General features: G+C 35.6%; 1 protein-coding gene across 1 annotated transcript in view; it reads left to right on the plus strand.

The window, feature by feature from the left end:
* The window catches only part of ZBTB10 (zinc finger and BTB domain containing 10), a 34,999-nt gene extending 27,130 nt beyond the window's left edge, over positions 1-7,869 (plus strand). The window contains exons 5-8 of the mRNA XM_042781505.1: positions 1,118-1,216; positions 6,724-6,900; positions 7,101-7,273; positions 7,564-7,869. Coding sequence (XP_042637439.1) covers positions 1,118-1,216; positions 6,724-6,900; positions 7,101-7,273; positions 7,564-7,869 — 755 coding nt within the window. The remainder of the gene's footprint in view (positions 1-1,117; positions 1,217-6,723; positions 6,901-7,100; positions 7,274-7,563) is intronic.
* Positions 7,870-17,936: the final 10,067 nt, after the last annotated feature.

The following is a 17,936-nucleotide window of genomic DNA, read 5'->3' on the forward strand; positions in this document are numbered from 1 at the left end:
CTATGAGTCGGGGCCGACTCGACGGCACATAACAACAACAACAACAACAGTTATATTATGGGTGCTCTGGTGGCATAATGCCTAACGCATTTGACTGCTAACCAGAAAGTTGGCAGGTCAAAACCCACCAGCCACTCCTTAGAAGGGAGATTCTGGTAGTTCAGTGATTAAGGAATTTGACTGCTAACCGGAATGTTGGTGGTTCAAACCCATCAGCCACTCCGCAGAAGGAAGAGGGGATGATCTATTTCCGTAAAGATTTGTTGTTGTTGTTATTTGCCATCTAGTTGGACCTGACTCATAGCAACATTTCCTTGGGTTTACGAGGCAGTATCACTACAGAAGTAGATTGCCCAACCTTCCTTCCAAGAAGTGGCTGGTGGGTTTGAACTGCTAACCTTCTGGTTAGCAGTCAAGTGCCTTAGGCACTACGCTACTAGAGCTCCTCCATAAAGATACAGCACCTCGTAAACTCAGTGGGGGTCACTGTGAGTTGGAATTGACTTGATGGCAATGAGTTTGATTTGGTTTTGGTTTAGTTTGTATTTTAAGGAGCTGTGGTGCAGTGGGTAAGGCATTAGGCTACTAACTAGAAGGTGGGTGGTTCACACCCACCAGCTGTTCCAGGAAGGAAGATTAGGCAGTCTACTTCCTTAAAAATATACAGCCTTGAAAACCATATGGGGGTCACTTGAGTCGACAGTGGGTTTGGTTTTGGTTTTTTTGGAGTTATTATCAGTAGCAGCTATATATTGGGTGCCAGAAACCATACTGTTAACACTTGATTTGCATTGCCTACTTAAATTCCTATACCATATCTATGACATAGATTGTAGCAAATGAGGAAACCAAGGCACATGTTCACATAGTCAATAGATAAGATTGGCACCCAATTTGCCCTGGCTTGGAAACGCGTTCCTAGACTATATAGTGTGTACCTATTCTTGTGTGGTTGAGAATGTTGTCATGCTCTTATGCCCTGCACTGTTGAGCGCATAGTAGATAATCATTATTTATAGATACCCTTTCTATTTAGTTTGCATAAGAAACAATTCCAAGAAGGAGTGATGTTTTGAGTATAGTTTATAAATAACAGATTATTCTTTCTCCTTTTTAGATTTGGATGGTGCTCTACTCTCAGGGCCAGATTGTGATAGAAACGTGAATGCAAGCTTGTTGGTTGAAGCCGGCTCCGGTCAAGATGGAAGTGATGCTGGTAGGTACAGCAGATTTTTAGCAAGAATATATTTAAGAGGATTTGAAGATTGGGAAGTATTTGTGTCATGCTTATCAAGGGCCCACTGCAGTTTCTTTCCCTTAGGGGAGAGTATTAAATGTAAATACTTCAATCTTTGGTAGCCGTGATGGGAGACTTTGGAAGCTTGGTGAAAATAAAAATGACGAATAGGTGTTTCTGGTTTTTTTCTGGTTAGTTTGGGGGAGTCATTTACTTTAAGACTTTTTTAAAAGTGTATAAATATCAAAGATAATCAAGGTTAATAGAGTTTATGGATTCCTATTGGTGTATAAATGGAATGGGAATGGTAATTATGCCAGTGGTTGACTAATGTATTTTACTGTTTTGATACAAAATAATAGTTAATTAGTTCTAAGTTCTAATGTCTATATTGACTATACTTTGAGGAAAGCTTGTTGCACTTGATTGAGAATCTCATAGGAGTAAAATAGAAAGGGGGAAAACCTTTCTTTGCAGAAATATGCCAAGGTGAAAAAAGTAGAAAGATAGAATTGAAAAATACCTGTTTTTCACAACCATCCACAGTAAATTGGTGAATGTAACACGCATTGATTGGGTAAAAAGTTGTTGGGGAATAGGATATTCAGTCTTCACAGATTACTCCAGTTACAAAGGGGAAAAAAGATAGCTGTTGAACATCACCATAACCGAGTGATTAAACTCAGTATCACTAATAAGAGAACAAACTGAAATTATGTGCCTCCTGATATTAAGATGCACTGAGGCATACAGCATTAACTAAGGAGTTTTTTTTTTTTTTTTTTTTTAATTGTGATTTGGGTGAAAATTTACAGAGCAAATTTGTTTCCCATTCAATAGTTAGGATGCATTTTGTTTCATGACGTTGATTGTAATCTCCTGTAATAGCTCTCTTCCGACTTCTCCCTGTGGTTACCTTTTCCCTATGTCCTTCTTTCCAATACATTTCTGTCCTGAGCTATCTTCTTGTGCAAATGCTGTCCTTTTGATTCCCCATGGTTGATTGTTTTCAGGAGTGTACCTACCTGGTCATAAATGCTTTCTTTGTAGGCCTGACTATTGTTTGTGTGGAGGCCTCAGGAGTGAGTTCAATTCCAGGTCCAAAGAGTGACTAAGGACCATAGTCTTGGGGGTTCACCAGGTTTTTTCACACCAGTAAGCTTTTTTCATGATTGTGAGTTTTGTTCATGTTCTTTTCCCAGTCTGTACAGGATTTCCTATTCTGATCCCTTTCCAAGTGGTTGGCAGTGGTAGCTGGGCACCATCTAGTTCTTCTGGTCTCATTTAGGCTGAAGTTTGCGTGGTCCACTAGTCCCTCGGACCTAAGGACTGTCCTTGGGAGAAGATTGACATGTCAAGGTCATGAAAGAGAAGAAGCAAAGTAACTAGTAGATTAAAGGAGACCGGGGAAGCACAACTAAATACAATGTGTCAGTCTTGATTAAATCCTGTGTCTAAAATACGACTGAAGGGACATTTTGGGAATAGTTGGAAATTTGGGTATGGAGTATATGATAAGTTGATATTATTGAATGTATTTCTTGATTGTAGTGCTGTGGAGAATTTTCTTGAAGATCCATGCTGAATTATTCAGGGATGAGAAGTGATAAATCTACACGTTGTTTTCAGATAGCATGAAAAAACGATATATGTACATGTACTTGAAAGCATGTGGCAAAACTAACACTTGTTGAAGATAGATAAAGGGAAATAGATATATTTATTCTTTTGAACTTTCAAACTTTGAAGTTCTTGATAACTTGAGACACTCCTTATAAATGCTGTTAGGACTTCTAAATACAGTATGCACTGAGCAAAATTAAGACATAGTTCTGAAGGTGGTTTACCCTACTTTGGGGGGAGTGGGAGGCAGTTGAAAATTGGCAGTTTATAGGTCTTAATGAGTTGAATTTTGAAGACTTTTTGATTGTATAGAAAATAATTAATAGTGCAAGAGTATTTTATTGTCTTTGTTGGCTTGGTTTAGAAATCTGGTCCAGTAATGTGTTATGATATTGTTGTTATGTGCCGTCGAGCCAGACCCAACTCAGCAATCCCTCCTTGGGTTTCCAAGGCCGTATCACTACGGAAGGAGATTGCCCAACCTTCCTTCCAAGGAGTGGCTAGTCGGTTTGCACAGTCATGTGTAAACTTTGGGATGAGTGTACTTAGACATTTTCAGGGGAGATGGTCCATAGCATTTATTTTGTTAATAAACCCAATTTTGAGTTTTCCCTTTTAAAGATAAACATGATTTTCTTTCCTTTAAAGATAACATTTTGATCTATTAATATTTTTGCAACTGAGACCAGCATTTTTCTTAGGATTACTAGGATTTCAAAAACCATGCTTTTTTTCTTAGTTTGCCACAATGGAATAATGTACCCAGATGGATATTATTAGCACAGTTTTGATTATAATATACTTACCAAGGCAATACGTTTATTCTAGTTACTTACAAAACAAAACAAAACAAAAAAATAAACTCAACTGCCATTGAGTCAGATCCAATTCACAGCGACCCCTCCTTGGGTTTACAAGGCAGTATCACTATGGAAGTAATTCTTATGTCTTTCTAATGAGGAATGGCTGGTGGGTTTGAACTACCAGCTTCTGGTTAGCAGTCTTTTGGTTAGCCTTAGGCACTATGCCACCAGAGCTCAAGTAATTTCTGTTACAGGTAATCTCCAGCTTATAATGTATACTCACATTATGATGAACCACACTTAGGACTATCTTTTTTGTTGTTGTTCGTACATCTTGTCAGTAGTAATATGCCCTACATAAAATGTTGGAGTTCATAATTTGCTAGTGTTATTATTAAATATATTCAGTGTTGTGATTTCCTGTTCAAAGCACTGCTGTAGAGCAGGTTATAAAAACTGAAAAAAGATACTTGACTTACCTCAGAACCAAATTATGATGAAGTTGTTGGAATATAACCCAACTGCATGAATGACATGTGGTTTCAAGAGATGCGTAATGTTTGGGGAAGGCTTTCTTTGAATTGTCATTTCAGATACCAGGTGTTTCTTGGGTGTTATGATGCTTTTACGCCCTTTTTTTTTTTTTGCAAATATAGTGAAAGATGGAATTTGAAGTATGAAATAATCTCTACTTCTGAATCTTCAGAATATTCCTTGTCTCCTTGTTCTTGTAGATGGTGGATAATAGGTGGTTGTAGATACTAACAGGAGCTCTGGTGGCTCAGTGATTAAGAGCTTAGTTGCTAACTGAAAGGTCAGCAATTCGAACGCACCAGCTGCTCTGTGAGAAAAAGATGTGATGGTCTGTCCCCTTAAAGATTTAGAGCCTTGGGAACCCTATAGGGCAGTTCTACTCTGTTCTTTGGTGTTGCTATGAGTTGGAATTGATTCAACAGCAATGGGTTTGGTTTTAGTTAGGTTGTGCAGTGGTTAAGTGGTTGGCTGCTAACTGAAGGTTGGTTTGAACCCACCCACAGTTCCATGAGAGAAAGATGTGGCAGTCTGCTTCCATAAAGGTTTACATGTAGCCTTAGAAACCCTGTGGGGCAGTTCTCCTTTGTCCTAAAGGGTCTCTATGGCTTGGAATCACCACAGTGATAATGAGTGGCTTTTTTTTTCCTTTGATTTAACATGATTTCTGACATTGGTTTTCCAAGGTTGTTTTTGAGCAAGTCAAAAACGTATTATAAATGTTAGTATTTTCTATGTACGTATATTCAACACGTAATTGAATGATGTATCTTTTAGGTACTGGAAATAAAATGATGGTAAGACAGGAGCAGTCCCTTTTCTTCTGGAACTTTTTTTTTTGTTTCGCACTGATGGGGGCAAAATTGATAAACTCACATTTACAGACCATTACCTCCATCAGTTACCATCATACACACAAAGAAATGGTATCACTTTAGGATTCTAAATATCTTCCCAAAAAATATGTAAAACATTATAGTTAACTTACATAATTACAGGCTTTCTTTGCCAGTGAGTAAAGTTATTCCAAGTACATTAATATTAAGTAATGAAGTGTGATTTTTAAATACTTCAGAGACTTTTTCTTTGAGTATTGATATTTTCACCAAAGTGGAAGTCTTAAGCTTTTTTAATTTTTAAGAGTCAGTGTTTCTGGTAAATAGATACGGGGAAATGGATTCTTAGGAAGTTCACTTTGCAAACGTTCTTTTATAAAAACCACACTGTCTATGGGAGGAAAATTAACAAATTGTTGTAAGAATAAGCTGTGGAGAGGAGTGTTCTAGGCAGAGTAAGTGCAGAGGCCTGTTTATCGTGGGAGGATAGCACAGAGGCTAGTATTGGTATGGAGTGACTAATGGGTGCTTGGGAGCAAAGACTGAATCAGGTAGGGCTTTATAAGACATTGAAAGTCTTTGATTTACACTCTGAATGAGATGGAGAGTTCTTGTAGACTTTGAGCAGAATAGTGACAGTCTCTGACTGCTATGTGGAGAATAGACTTTAGTAAGGCAGTAGTGGGAGCAGGGAGACAAGTTGCTTGCTGGCTGTTGAAATTTGGTGGTCAGTTGGAACTGGGTAGTGTAATAGCCATGGAGGATTCTGGATGTATTAACATTGCTGGATTATCCCTGGGTAGAAGGAATTGTAAACTCAAGGTGAAATTAAATACAGAGGGGATAGATAATTCCTGTGTGAAGGTTCTCAGGCACAAATTCCAGGCACTGTTCTATTTTGATTCTACCTTCTGACCTTTTTTGTAAGGATGGAATTAGAAAGAAAAAGAAGTTTCAGTGAACCCCAAGAGGGCAGTTACTTGCCCCAGCATATCTGAAACAACAAACAGGGGTCTAATAACTTTACATTTCTAGTTTTCCCATCTTTGTGTTCTTTGACTGTTCCATCTTATAGCTGGGCTTTAGAGTGATAAATGTCTCAAGTGATAGAATGGGTAGCAGTAGCATCTGTTAAGACAGTCCTGTTTTTGATATGTCTGAAAACCCAATATTTAAAAGTGTTTCATGTGACCTTTACCCACAATTTAGTGTTAGTTTTTGTTTTTCACTGGTATTTTTCCTATGGATGAATTCTATTTTAAATTTTAAATTGTTTGTATAAGGGAGCTCTGGTGGCATAGTACTACCTAAGGCATTTGACTGCTAACCAGAAGGCTGGTGGTTCAAACCCACCAGCCACTCAGCAGGAAGGTTGGGCAATCCACTTAGTGATAACGCCTCAGAAACTCAAGGGGAGGGGTCGTTATGAGTCAGATCCGACTCCACGGCAGTGAATGGTTTTTTGGTTTTGTTTTTTGTATAGAATCGTTACTAATCAGGGTATTTTTGTTGTGATAATGAAGTGTGAAGATATTTCAATTTTAGATTAAAATGTACTTTTTATTTAATATTTTAAATAAAACATTTCTATCATAATGCTTATAGGGTATAAATGCTTAAATTTATTTTATGTTTATTGACTGTAAAAGAGAAGTCTTAGTTATCATCTTTACTTTCCTTTTAATTTTATCAGGTACTTCACATGATTTCAAGTATGGGTTGATGCCCGGCCCTTCAAGCGATTTCAAGTATGGATTGATACCGGGTACTTCAAATGATTTTAAGTATGGATTGATACCAGGTGCTACAAATGATTTCAAGTATGGACTATTGCCCGAATCTTGGCCAAAACAAGAAGCTTGGGAAAATGGCAAGTACTAGTCAACTAAACATTTACAGAATTCTGAAATAATTTTTAAAGATTGAAAAGCTTCCATGGTTTTGGTTTAAAAAATCAGGTAGCAGTACCCTCTATCTGTTGATAGAAGAGAAAAGAAGCTAAAAACACTTGGTAGCAAATATTCTCTTTAGTGTGTAATAAGTACTTTTTGTTTTGTTTTTCTCTCAAAGGTGAATCATCTCTAAGCATGAACAAGTTAAAATGCCCTCATTGTAGCTATGTAGCCAAATACAGACGAACACTAAAAAGGCACTTGCTCATTCATACAGGAGTGAGATCATTCAGCTGTGATATTTGTGGAAAGCTGTTTACTCGAAGAGAGCATGTAAAAAGACATTCCTTGGTAAGTAACTTTAAATATAAAGTTGATGGTGATCCTTGAGATAAACTATATATATGTCAGTGAAGTTTAACGCCATTTTAACATTATTACTTGCAGATTTAAGAAAGGTTGGTTATTAGAGAAAATGCTTTAAGTAAGAATGTGATATATGAGCTGCTGCTACTGAACTCCATTCAGAAAAACAAAACAATGTTATATTCACTCATTAAATGAGTGGTTTGAGTGGTTCAAATGCATTATATTGTCTATACATACTGTCCTTATGTTTGATTTTTTCCCCCTTTGATTAGGTGCATAAAAAGGATAAAAAATACAAATGTATGGTGTGTAAGAAGATCTTCATGTTAGCAGCCAGTGTTGGAATAAGACATGGATCTCGACGCTATGGTGTTTGTGTAGACTGTGCAGATAAATCACAACCAGGAGGACAAGAAGGTGTAGATCAGGGACAGGATACAGATTTCCCTCGGGATGAAGAATATGAGGAGAATGAAGTAGGAGAAGCTGATGAAGAGCTGGTTGATGATGGAGAAGATCAGAATGATCCATCTCGATGGGATGAGTCAGGAGATGTTTGTATGTCTCTAGATGATTAACTGATCTACTATACTCCTCAAGGATGCTGCATTTGGACATAACATGAATCAGCAATTTGAATTGTTGAACTTGAAGGCTTGCATAATATGGTACATAATATGGTAGTTACGTTGCTGTGAAAACTGTAGGGTCAAAGCCTTATAGCAAAAAAAATTTTTTTATATTTGCACAGGACTGTACAGCAAACAACCTTGTGGTTGGATTACATGGAGTCCCCACATACTCAGTCACTTATCAGAGTAAAAATATTTTTTATTTATAGGATAGACAGTAACTCTTTGGGTCCTATAAAAATATAGTACCTGTCCTTACAGAGCTTACATTCATGTGCCACTTCAACATGAATGAAGAAAATCCATTTATGGAAGTAGTGACAGCTGATCCAATCATTCTTTCCATCAAACCACTCAGGCTAGTTTGTACTAGTGGAGTTTTGTTTCTGTTATTTTTATTTTTTTTTAATACAGATTTTCAGTGAGGGGCTTTTTCAAGAAACCCCATTGATTCTACTTCCTTGTATTTTCCATTTCAATTTGCTTTATAACTTAAACCACGTCTCTTCTAGCCGTAGGTATTATTTTTCAATTTTGTGCTGATAGGCATGTTTATCAGAACTGGAGAGGTAATTTATTGGAATGAACTAACTGACTTCCTCCATTCCCCCTTTCCTTTTTGACATGAATTTTACTACTTCACAAATGTTAGAATGATGTTGCAAAGTTACCGTGGTGAAGTGGACAAATACCACTAAAACGAGTATGATTTAGTAGTAATTTTCTCCTGCTGCTTTAATCAGATAAATGGTTACTATATGACGTTTTCCAACATGGCATTCTTGGTTTTGGGTATCTGTTACTTTGGCACTATTCTTGTTAGTTTTTTTTTTTTTTTTTTTTGCCAGTGTACTATACCTCAGTCCTATTTGAAAGACATTAATCTTAATTGAAAGAAAAGTCATAGAAACAATAAGTAAAATGATTTGTTTTATAATTTATCCTCCATGTCCAGTTTGGTTAGCTTGTTATGCAATATAAGTGAAATATCAGGTTTTTACTCCTGTGCCCTTTTTATCATTAAAATTAACACAAAAATTACATTCTCCTTTCTTTCATACTTACCTGGGATATTAAGTGTTTTAAAATTGTGATGGATAATTAAGTTAACCCTTTAATTTCTTGAAAGTCACCATACCTTGATATATAGTCTTTCTAGTAGTAACCATGATTCACCACTCTCCAAAATACTACAAATAAAACATTGAGAGGCTTTACAATTCATTGTTAACTAAATTCTTCAGGGTACAAAGGATAATGTATTAAGTTAAAATTGCCAGATTCATTTAGCCTGATGGCATATGAATTAGCTAATAATCAATGAACTCACAGCAACATTACGCATAGTAATAATAACATGCACAGCATTTATCAGGAAAATATTGTATATTATATAAGATTGAAGGACATCATATTTTCAGCTTTCTTTTAAATAAAAATTGAGTATATTTTCCTATTTTATATCAGGTAACTAAATTATGCTAGTCATGTGGAAACAATTGCAAAGTATGCTTTGACAGACCTAATCCTTTCGGTGCTCCATCTGATCAAAGTTGATAAGTTGGTATGTTTTAAGAGACAAGATTTATCGTTGTCTCTTATTTCAGTAGAATAATGGCTTAATGTTAGACATTAATGTTTCTACTTGGATAAATCAAAGATAAATTACAGTTACATGGCTAGATGCATCTTTTGTCATCTAAACTTTATTGTAGTTTCTACATAACTGTAAACTTGACAGATGACTAGCTTTTGTTTGATTTTTGTTCAAAACTGAAGAATATATCTTATTCTCAATGTTCTAGTCAGATAAGTAAAATGTAATTCTGGTGGGGTCCAAAGTAGAAATTAGCTGGGCAAAGATACTATGAATGAGAAAGTATTTTAAACGTACAATGTTCTGCTTTGTGAATATGTAAGTATAGCATAAATATTTCTTTCATCCCATTTATCCCCCTCCTTTAAAATAAACAATAGTTTACGAATTGGTAGATCTGTCTATATATAAATAATCTATTAAAGAGAAAAGATATATATCTGAAAATCACCTAAATCTGCTTTATTAGACTACAGTTCACTTATTGCATAGAAACTGGACTTGGCTTTACATTCTTAATGTACCTTTACTATTCTTTAAGATACGAACTTACTCTCTTGAGACTGAATTTTCTTTTACTTAAATCATTTATGTATATCTGGTAAATTATGACCAAATTTTTGTTAGATTGCATACAGTAAATTGAAATACACATTTGGTACACTACAGGATTGTTGTGGTTTTGTTTTGGTTTTAGTTGGAAACAAAGTTTGATGTAGATGGCTTGTTACTGTTAATTTAAAATATTCTATAATTGTCCATTACCTTTTATGTTGCATTACGACAGTTCTGGCTATATTTTTAGTCAGTTGAATTATGATATTTTAAAAGTTTGTTTTTAGAAAGGTAATCCAAAGGAAAAAATGTTTATACTCTTGACTATATTAGCCTCAGCCTATATAAAATTCCTTCTTTAAAGTAAATGTTTTACCAGAAACAAAATTGACAGATTTTTCTACTTGCTGACTGCCTAATTTATTTTGTTTTATGATCTTGGGGGACTGCCTTTTCCCTTCTAGGTCTTTTTTAAAAACAGTTTTAGTACTAAGGTATACTACTGGACGTTTCTATTTTTTTAAGTATATTCTTTTTCTGACTTACCGTACAATTTCAGGAAGTTGACAGATACTAAGAACTTATGATTGGTCTCAGAGAAGTAACAATGGAATACTCATAATTTTGTCTATGGAACCCTGGCAGAATTATGTGGAACACATTTGTTGAATTTTTCTCTTGTAACTTATATTTTAAACAAAATATATTTTAGAGCTTTTAATTTTAATGAAGGGGAAGAGTATAAATTACTACTTTTATATTTACTCTGTAAGGACAGACCCTCTCATAAATTAAGATCATCATGTATTCTCAGACAGTTACTTCCTCATGGTCCCTTCTTTGTCATAGTTATTGGCCTTATTTTTATATTCACTAGATGTTTTGCTAAATTTTAGCACCCTAGCAATTTAGAGCTAAAAGAAAAAAATTTTAGGAAGGGGAAACTGAATGAGTAGCTTTGAAATTTGGGGGTTAAACACTAGCTGCTTTAGTAGAGCCATCCTGATGGAGAAGAGTGAGAAAGTACTTAGAACACTATCTGGTACATAATAATAAGTGCACAGTACATCTTAGCTTTTCACTAACAGTTGTGAACCAAAGGCCGGGTGTGTGTGTCACAAAAGGGTAAAAGGAGGGAGAATAGGAAATAAAGGATTAAGGCCTAAAGATGATGATGATGGTAGTGTAGTATGGGGGAAATATGATGGAAGCTTAAGTTTTAAAAATACTAAATAGTAAAACTTCAATGAGCTTTATTTATATTTTTAGGATTTTCTGAACACGGCATGAAAGATTTAGATTTATTTTTCTGAATGATTTCAAAAGCTGCCATTTTGGGGTACAGATGGAGTGCCTACATGTGCTATTCATTGTGCTTTACATTATTTTATCTGTCCCCTGTAAGGTAGGTGCTATTGTCTCCATTTTATAGATAAGGAAAGACTCAGAAATTCAGAAACTTGCCTCATTTAATACCGCCTCTACTGAGTACTAGAAATGGGATTTAATCAGGTCCGATTTTGAAGCTCAGATCTTTCCAGGAGGCTGTATTTCTGCCTCATTAAATAACATTTGTAGAACATCAACTCTTAAAGGAGTCTATCTGTGGAGACATGTTTCCCCTATAAAACGCCCTTACAGCTATTTTAGGAAATTGGGTGTTTAATTTGTCCTCCCCCAGATAAATATCTGTACTACTCTTTCCTCCTAACAAAGCAATTGTTTTGTCACTTGACTGTAAAAAGATAACCCAAACAGTGTCACACATGCTATTAATTGGCTATAACGTTTTCATTTTTAAAAGGATGGTTTTTAACTGAACTAGATATGAACCCCAGTTTTATCTGTGCCGTTCAGTCACCCAGATCCTTAAACTTGACTATTGTACACAAATAATGTGCTTAGAACTAGCAGGTGTTTTTTCTCAAGTCACTTTAGAATTTGAAATGGACAGTTCTTTTCCTGCTGTATCCCTGCTTTCAAGTGAAGTTGAACAATTTTAGGTAGTATTAAAATGTGTTAGGGATAAGCACACTTGAAAAGATGGCTTCTAGCCTTGAATTTTATGACATTGGGTACTTAAGTTTGGAGTACACTAGCTACTGAGAACAAAATTTTGAGTTGAGGAGAGAGGGATGGTTGAGGCCATTACGAAATGGGAGAGTCATCGTTTTAAACCCTGTAAACAAAAACACTTTCTTCTGCCTGCTGTTTGTAAAAGCTCTTTGGGAAGATCTTTTACGAAGACCAATTTTTTTTTTTTTTAAATGTAATTTACCTACCTAGTATAAGTGTCCTAAGACATGTATGTAAACTTCCAAAACTGTTTTGTCTGTGTATTTAGAAAATACACAAGAATCTTTATCAAACCTAAAAAATATAAACTTGTGAGCACTAAACCGCTTCTGCTTTGTGAATTTTATTGACTCTAACATTTAATTTAGATTTCTTTACATTTAAAGTAAGTGTACTAATTTGGAGTAATGGGAATAAGGGGACAAACACCTTTGTAAATTTTGACTTATGTGTAATTCATATATCTTTGTACATAAGGTTTACTTTGTAGTTTGAATTACAGAATATCATGAGGTTTTTTTTTTGTTTGTATGTTTTTTGTATGAAAATGTATAAATGACTCAAACTACCTCCTAGTAAGTCAGTCCTTGGAGAGCTGCTTTAATAGATAGAAATGATTTTCTAATGACACTGCCTTTCACCTTTACTCACTTAGGATTCTTTACAGGATTTTACAAACAATTTAAAAATAATTCTCCTATAATTTACCCTTCTGTATAATCTTGGGCCAGTGGGCTGAAAAGCAAAGGTAAACTACTGCTTCCTCCTATATTTACTATGTATTTGTAGATTAATAGATAACAAGTAAATATATAAAAGTCTAAATTCGAAAATTTTTATACTTTTTATTTAATAATACAGAAAAATACCTAATTTGTTTTCTGGAGTTTTTTTGAAAAATAAATTAGTAATAGTTAATAGATTAAGGAAAATCAGAGAATGACCAGCTATTCAGACTTGACTAAAGCTATGAGAATTTTGATTTAGTTTGGAGAAGGGTGAAGGAGCAGGGAGCTGTATAGCATATATAGTATAGTGTCTTTAAACTTGAAAAACTGGCATGTGGCAGATGAACTAGATACATTGTATATAGGAGTGCTTTGGGTTTTTTTTTTGAGAAATTTTTTTATTGTGATGTGAGTGAAAATTTACAGAGCAAATTCATTTTCTATACAGCAGTTCATATACCCTTTGTCTCATGACATTGACTACAATTTCCCAAAATGCAACAGCGCTCTTCCCACTTTCCCCATACTTACCTCTTCCCTGTGCCCTTCCTTCCCATTCACTCTTACCCCATCCCCCACCAGCTGTCTCCCTGTGCGCATACAGCCCTTCTGTTCTCCCATGATTGATCTGTCCAAGAAGTAAATCTATCTATTATAAATGTTCTGCACATATACCTGTCTTTTGTTTGGCTGGAAACCGCAGCAGTGGGTTCAATTCCAGACTTGAAAGGCAGCTAGGGGCCATAGTCTCAGTGGTTTCATCAAGCTCTATCAGACCAGCAAACCTAGTCCCTTGTTTGTTTTTTGTTTTTTTTTTTTAATGATTTTAAGTTTTGTTCCCCATTGTGTTCTCTCCCACACTATCCAGGATCTCCTACGTAGATCCCCCTCCGGGTGACTGACAGTGGTAGCTGGGCACCATCTAGTTCTTCTAGTCTCAATCATATAGGCTGAGGATTGCATGGCATACCACTCCTGTGGTCTAATTGTTTCCATTCATCTTTGGTTTTCTTCATTCTTTGCTCTGGAGAGACCCATCATTGAATCTAGATGGCTGCTTGCAAGCTTTTAAGATCCCAGTCACTTCTCGCCAAAGTACGATGTGGAACAGTGTTTTTGTGTACTACGTTATGCCAGTTGAGCTTGACGTCCCCTGTGACCATGGTCCCGAGCCCACTGGCTCCTCCTGGGTAGCTGGCTGTGGCCAAGAAGTGACTACCACCTTGTCCCTTAACACCTCTACTATATATCTGGGAATTCTTATAGAACTAGATATATTGTATATAGTTTTTAAGACATTAGAATAGGGACCATTTGACTCAAGAGTAAAGTTTTTAAATAACTGTCCAAAGATGAAATGGGGTTGGGGTTGCTTCAGAAAAGACTTAAATCTTTTACCCCAAGAGATGATCAGGATAAAGTGAAAGATTACCTAAACAGTTTTGTCTAAGGAAGTGTTAACCAAATATTTCTTTTTTTGGGGGGGCGGCGGTTTACCAAGCAAATTAGTTTCCTAGTCAAGAATTTATTGATAAACTTTCCTTGTTTCAGAGTGGTTTTTAACTTTTGGGACATTCACAGTCTATTTTGCTTGCTAAGAAGATTAATATTTTATTTATATAGTAATAAATATTTCATAAAGGGTGCTTTGACACCAAAAAAAGACAGAATTTAGAAATGAAGTTTAGCTTTATGGAAGAACTTGCTGCATGCCAGTTTTTTGTTGTGTTTTCTTTCATTTTCAGTGCAAATCTTTATCACAGACCAATGTTTGAGAACTAGTATAGGAAATGAAATTATTGGATCTATTATTAAGAAAATTAGAAGTCCTTTAAATCTTAGTCTATGGAGTAACTGTTTTCTGAAGTTTGAACTAAAGAATGAAATAAAAAATGTGAACTAAAGGAAATCTGTAAAATTAGTGAAAAATAGGCTCCATAACTGCATGGTGTCTTTACATGCTAATAATGCAACCTTACTGTTATTAGGCAGAATTTTTTCTTTTTGAGACAAATTTAACAATAAGAAAGTACTCTTGCAAGCATAAAAGGTATGTTTTAGAATCTTAATCTTAGTGTGTAAAGGTATGCAAAAGACAATATAACTTCTAGGTATGTGTCTTAACAGTGGGTGAGAAAGCAATACCTAAAATAGTTTCAACATAATCATAGAATTTTCAGGTTTGAAGAGACGTACAGGTACATCTAATGATAGGAGTGAATGGAAATGGTAAACACAGGGATGAAATGTATCTATCTAATGGGGAATCAAAGTCAAGAGAGGTTCTTAGAGCAGTTTTGTCAGTTCGTTTTGGTACCCAGTGCTCCTATACTCTCACTTTACCAACTTTTCCCTGGTATCAGATATCATCGTACATGTTTTTTCTAGCAGAATCTTGACAATTGTTTAAGAGTTGAGAAAACTTTGAAATTAGAGACCACAAAGTATACTCAAATATGGTGACTGGCACATAATCAACGTTCACAAAGTATCTATTAGTAAATGACTAACCAAAAAACCAGACCAGACCCACTGCCATTGAGTTGATTCTGACTGGGCAACAATATAGGACAGTGTAGAACTGCCCCATATGGTTTCTAAGGCTGTAAAGCTTTATGGAAGCCTGCCTCTTCTTTCTCCCGCAGAGTGGCTGGTGGGTTCAAACCACCAACCTTTTGGTTAGTGACCCAGTGCTTTAACCATTGTACCTCCAGAGCTGCTTAGTATAAATGACTAAAGAAGTTAGCAGTTCTTTTTATAGGATTTTGCCGACTAGTATCTCATGTGATACGTGTAACTACCAAACTAATTTTCATGTAGTGGTGGTAGTTTTGTGTTGCCAGGACCTCTTGGGAGAATTTTCCCCAATACACACACACTTACAGGTAACCACTGCTCGAGATTTAATGACCAAATCATTACTGTATAGAGTTCTCAAAATAGCTTTTTTTATTTTGCCATTTACACACATGCACATCCCATCTTTGTAACTCAAAATACTTAGACGATTAAGTATTAGCCATTTGTGGAAAACTACTTATTTTAAAATAATAGACTGGCATAGTGGCCACCACTAGAATATAAATGTCTAACATTCTGAGTGTATATAAGGAAGAAGTAAAAAACTAGAAAGAAGTCCCTATTTGTATTTACTCTTTCATGTAGAGCAAAACAGTTCATCAATAAAGATTTTGGATTTGATGTTTTTGTTGGCCATATATTTTTTTTTTTATTTGTAAAGAGGCATATTGAGTGTTGGCATATTTCATCATAAAATACATGAAAAATATGTGTGCATGTGAGAGAGAGATGGAGTTTAGTGCTGCAGTTATCTGCTCCCTATTCCTGAGTCATCCACTTGTATTTTGGTAGCAGCTTAATCTCTAAAACTGGGATGGTGTAATTTACATGTTGTTGTTGTTGTTTGCTGTTGAGTTGGACTCAACCCCTAGCGACCCCTCCTTGGGTTTCTGCGGTAGTATCACTATGGAAGTATATTGCCTAACCTTCCTTCTGAGGAGTGGCTGGTGGGTTTGAACTGCCAGCCTTCTGGTTAGCAGTCAAGTGCCTTAGCCACTACGCCACCAGAGCTCCCTTAGAGGCTGGGTAATTCTCCAAGTTTTGTCACACTGATTTTTCAAATAGTTGTCACCTAAATCATTAAATAAGACTATTTTACCTCATTACAGAGAATGGTAGTGTAGCAATATTCATCCAGGGCCATAATCTTCATTTATAGTAAAGGAAATTTGAAGAAATTAGTAAGATTAATCAATTAAAACTTTATATATGGAGTAATGGTTTTTCTTTTATTGATATTCTTAAATTTCCTTGTGTTTTAGATTCTATTATTTTATAGGGTTGTTTTTATTGTTGTTATGTGCCATCAAGTCAGACCCAACTCACAGCGATCCCTCCTTGGGTTTCCGAGGCAGTATCACTATGGAAGTAGATTGCCCCATCTTTCTGGGAGTGGCTTGTGGGTTTGAGCTGCCAGCCTTCTGGTTAGCAGTCAAGTGCCTTAGGCACTATGCTACCAGAGCTCCCTTTATAGGGTTAAGCATGTTTTTATTACAATCCAACACTGGAGTGAAGGCAGTTTTATGGAGTCAAAAAATATTCTAAATTTTTGCCTTATTCCTGCCTTCTGAATGTAGCTGGCTCTTTGGCACCTAGTCTATATTTGTTGGTCCCTCTTTGCTACTACTGTGACTTATTGCACTCCCAATATGAACTCCCATTTCAGTCTATGGACTCTTCTCTCTCATCAAGATTTATTCACCACATACATAGAGAAAACCCATTTGTTAGAAAATTAAAAGACTATTTTTAATTGAGAAATTATTTCAACCTTAACTAAGCCCTGTGATGGATAACATCATACTTTATATGCTGGTCTCAATTATTCTTGCAGTAGCAAGCCATTTGGAATGGGAAAGAATGCAAGATTAAACAAGTAGGGAATTCAATCAGAAAGATCCTTTTTAAAAGCAAGAGTGGGTGGGAGTTGGGACAAGTAGGATAACTATAATATAAAATTGATGCTGATTTAGTGAAGATAATGCATACACATGTCAGTTCCTATTGTCCTTTTCAGCGTAATGAAAGAATATTTGTACCTTGAAAATGTGTCATAAAGTCTTGAGGAAAAGGTTTGTAACCCCTTATATACTAAGTATGTAGTATTAGGAAAGTTCTCAGAAGACTCAATGTGTATTCAGAAAAACGGAGACCTTAAGTTACTCTCGAGGAAAATGATACCATAAGTATCTTCACTTGATTTTAATGTCTTTTTTTTTTTAATATAGCAATTACTCCCCCCCTAAAATTATGCTCTTAATATCAACCATCTAACCAGTGTTCAGATTTCCAATTATTACTTATATGTGGTTGTGTGTATTTTGCCAGTTAGGATTCTAATAATTCTATAGTTAGGGTCAGCAACCTTTCTGTAAGGGACCCCAGATATTATTTTTGGCTTTGTGGGGCATATAATCTCTGTCACATTTCTTTCCTCCCTCTCTGCCTTTGTCCTTTCAATCAATATATAATACTGT

Source organism: Orycteropus afer, unplaced genomic scaffold, assembly GCF_000298275.1.
Source record: "Orycteropus afer afer isolate SDZICR_OR568_19922 unplaced genomic scaffold, OryAfe1.0 scaffold00129, whole genome shotgun sequence".
Lineage (NCBI taxonomy): Eukaryota > Metazoa > Chordata > Mammalia > Tubulidentata > Orycteropodidae > Orycteropus > Orycteropus afer.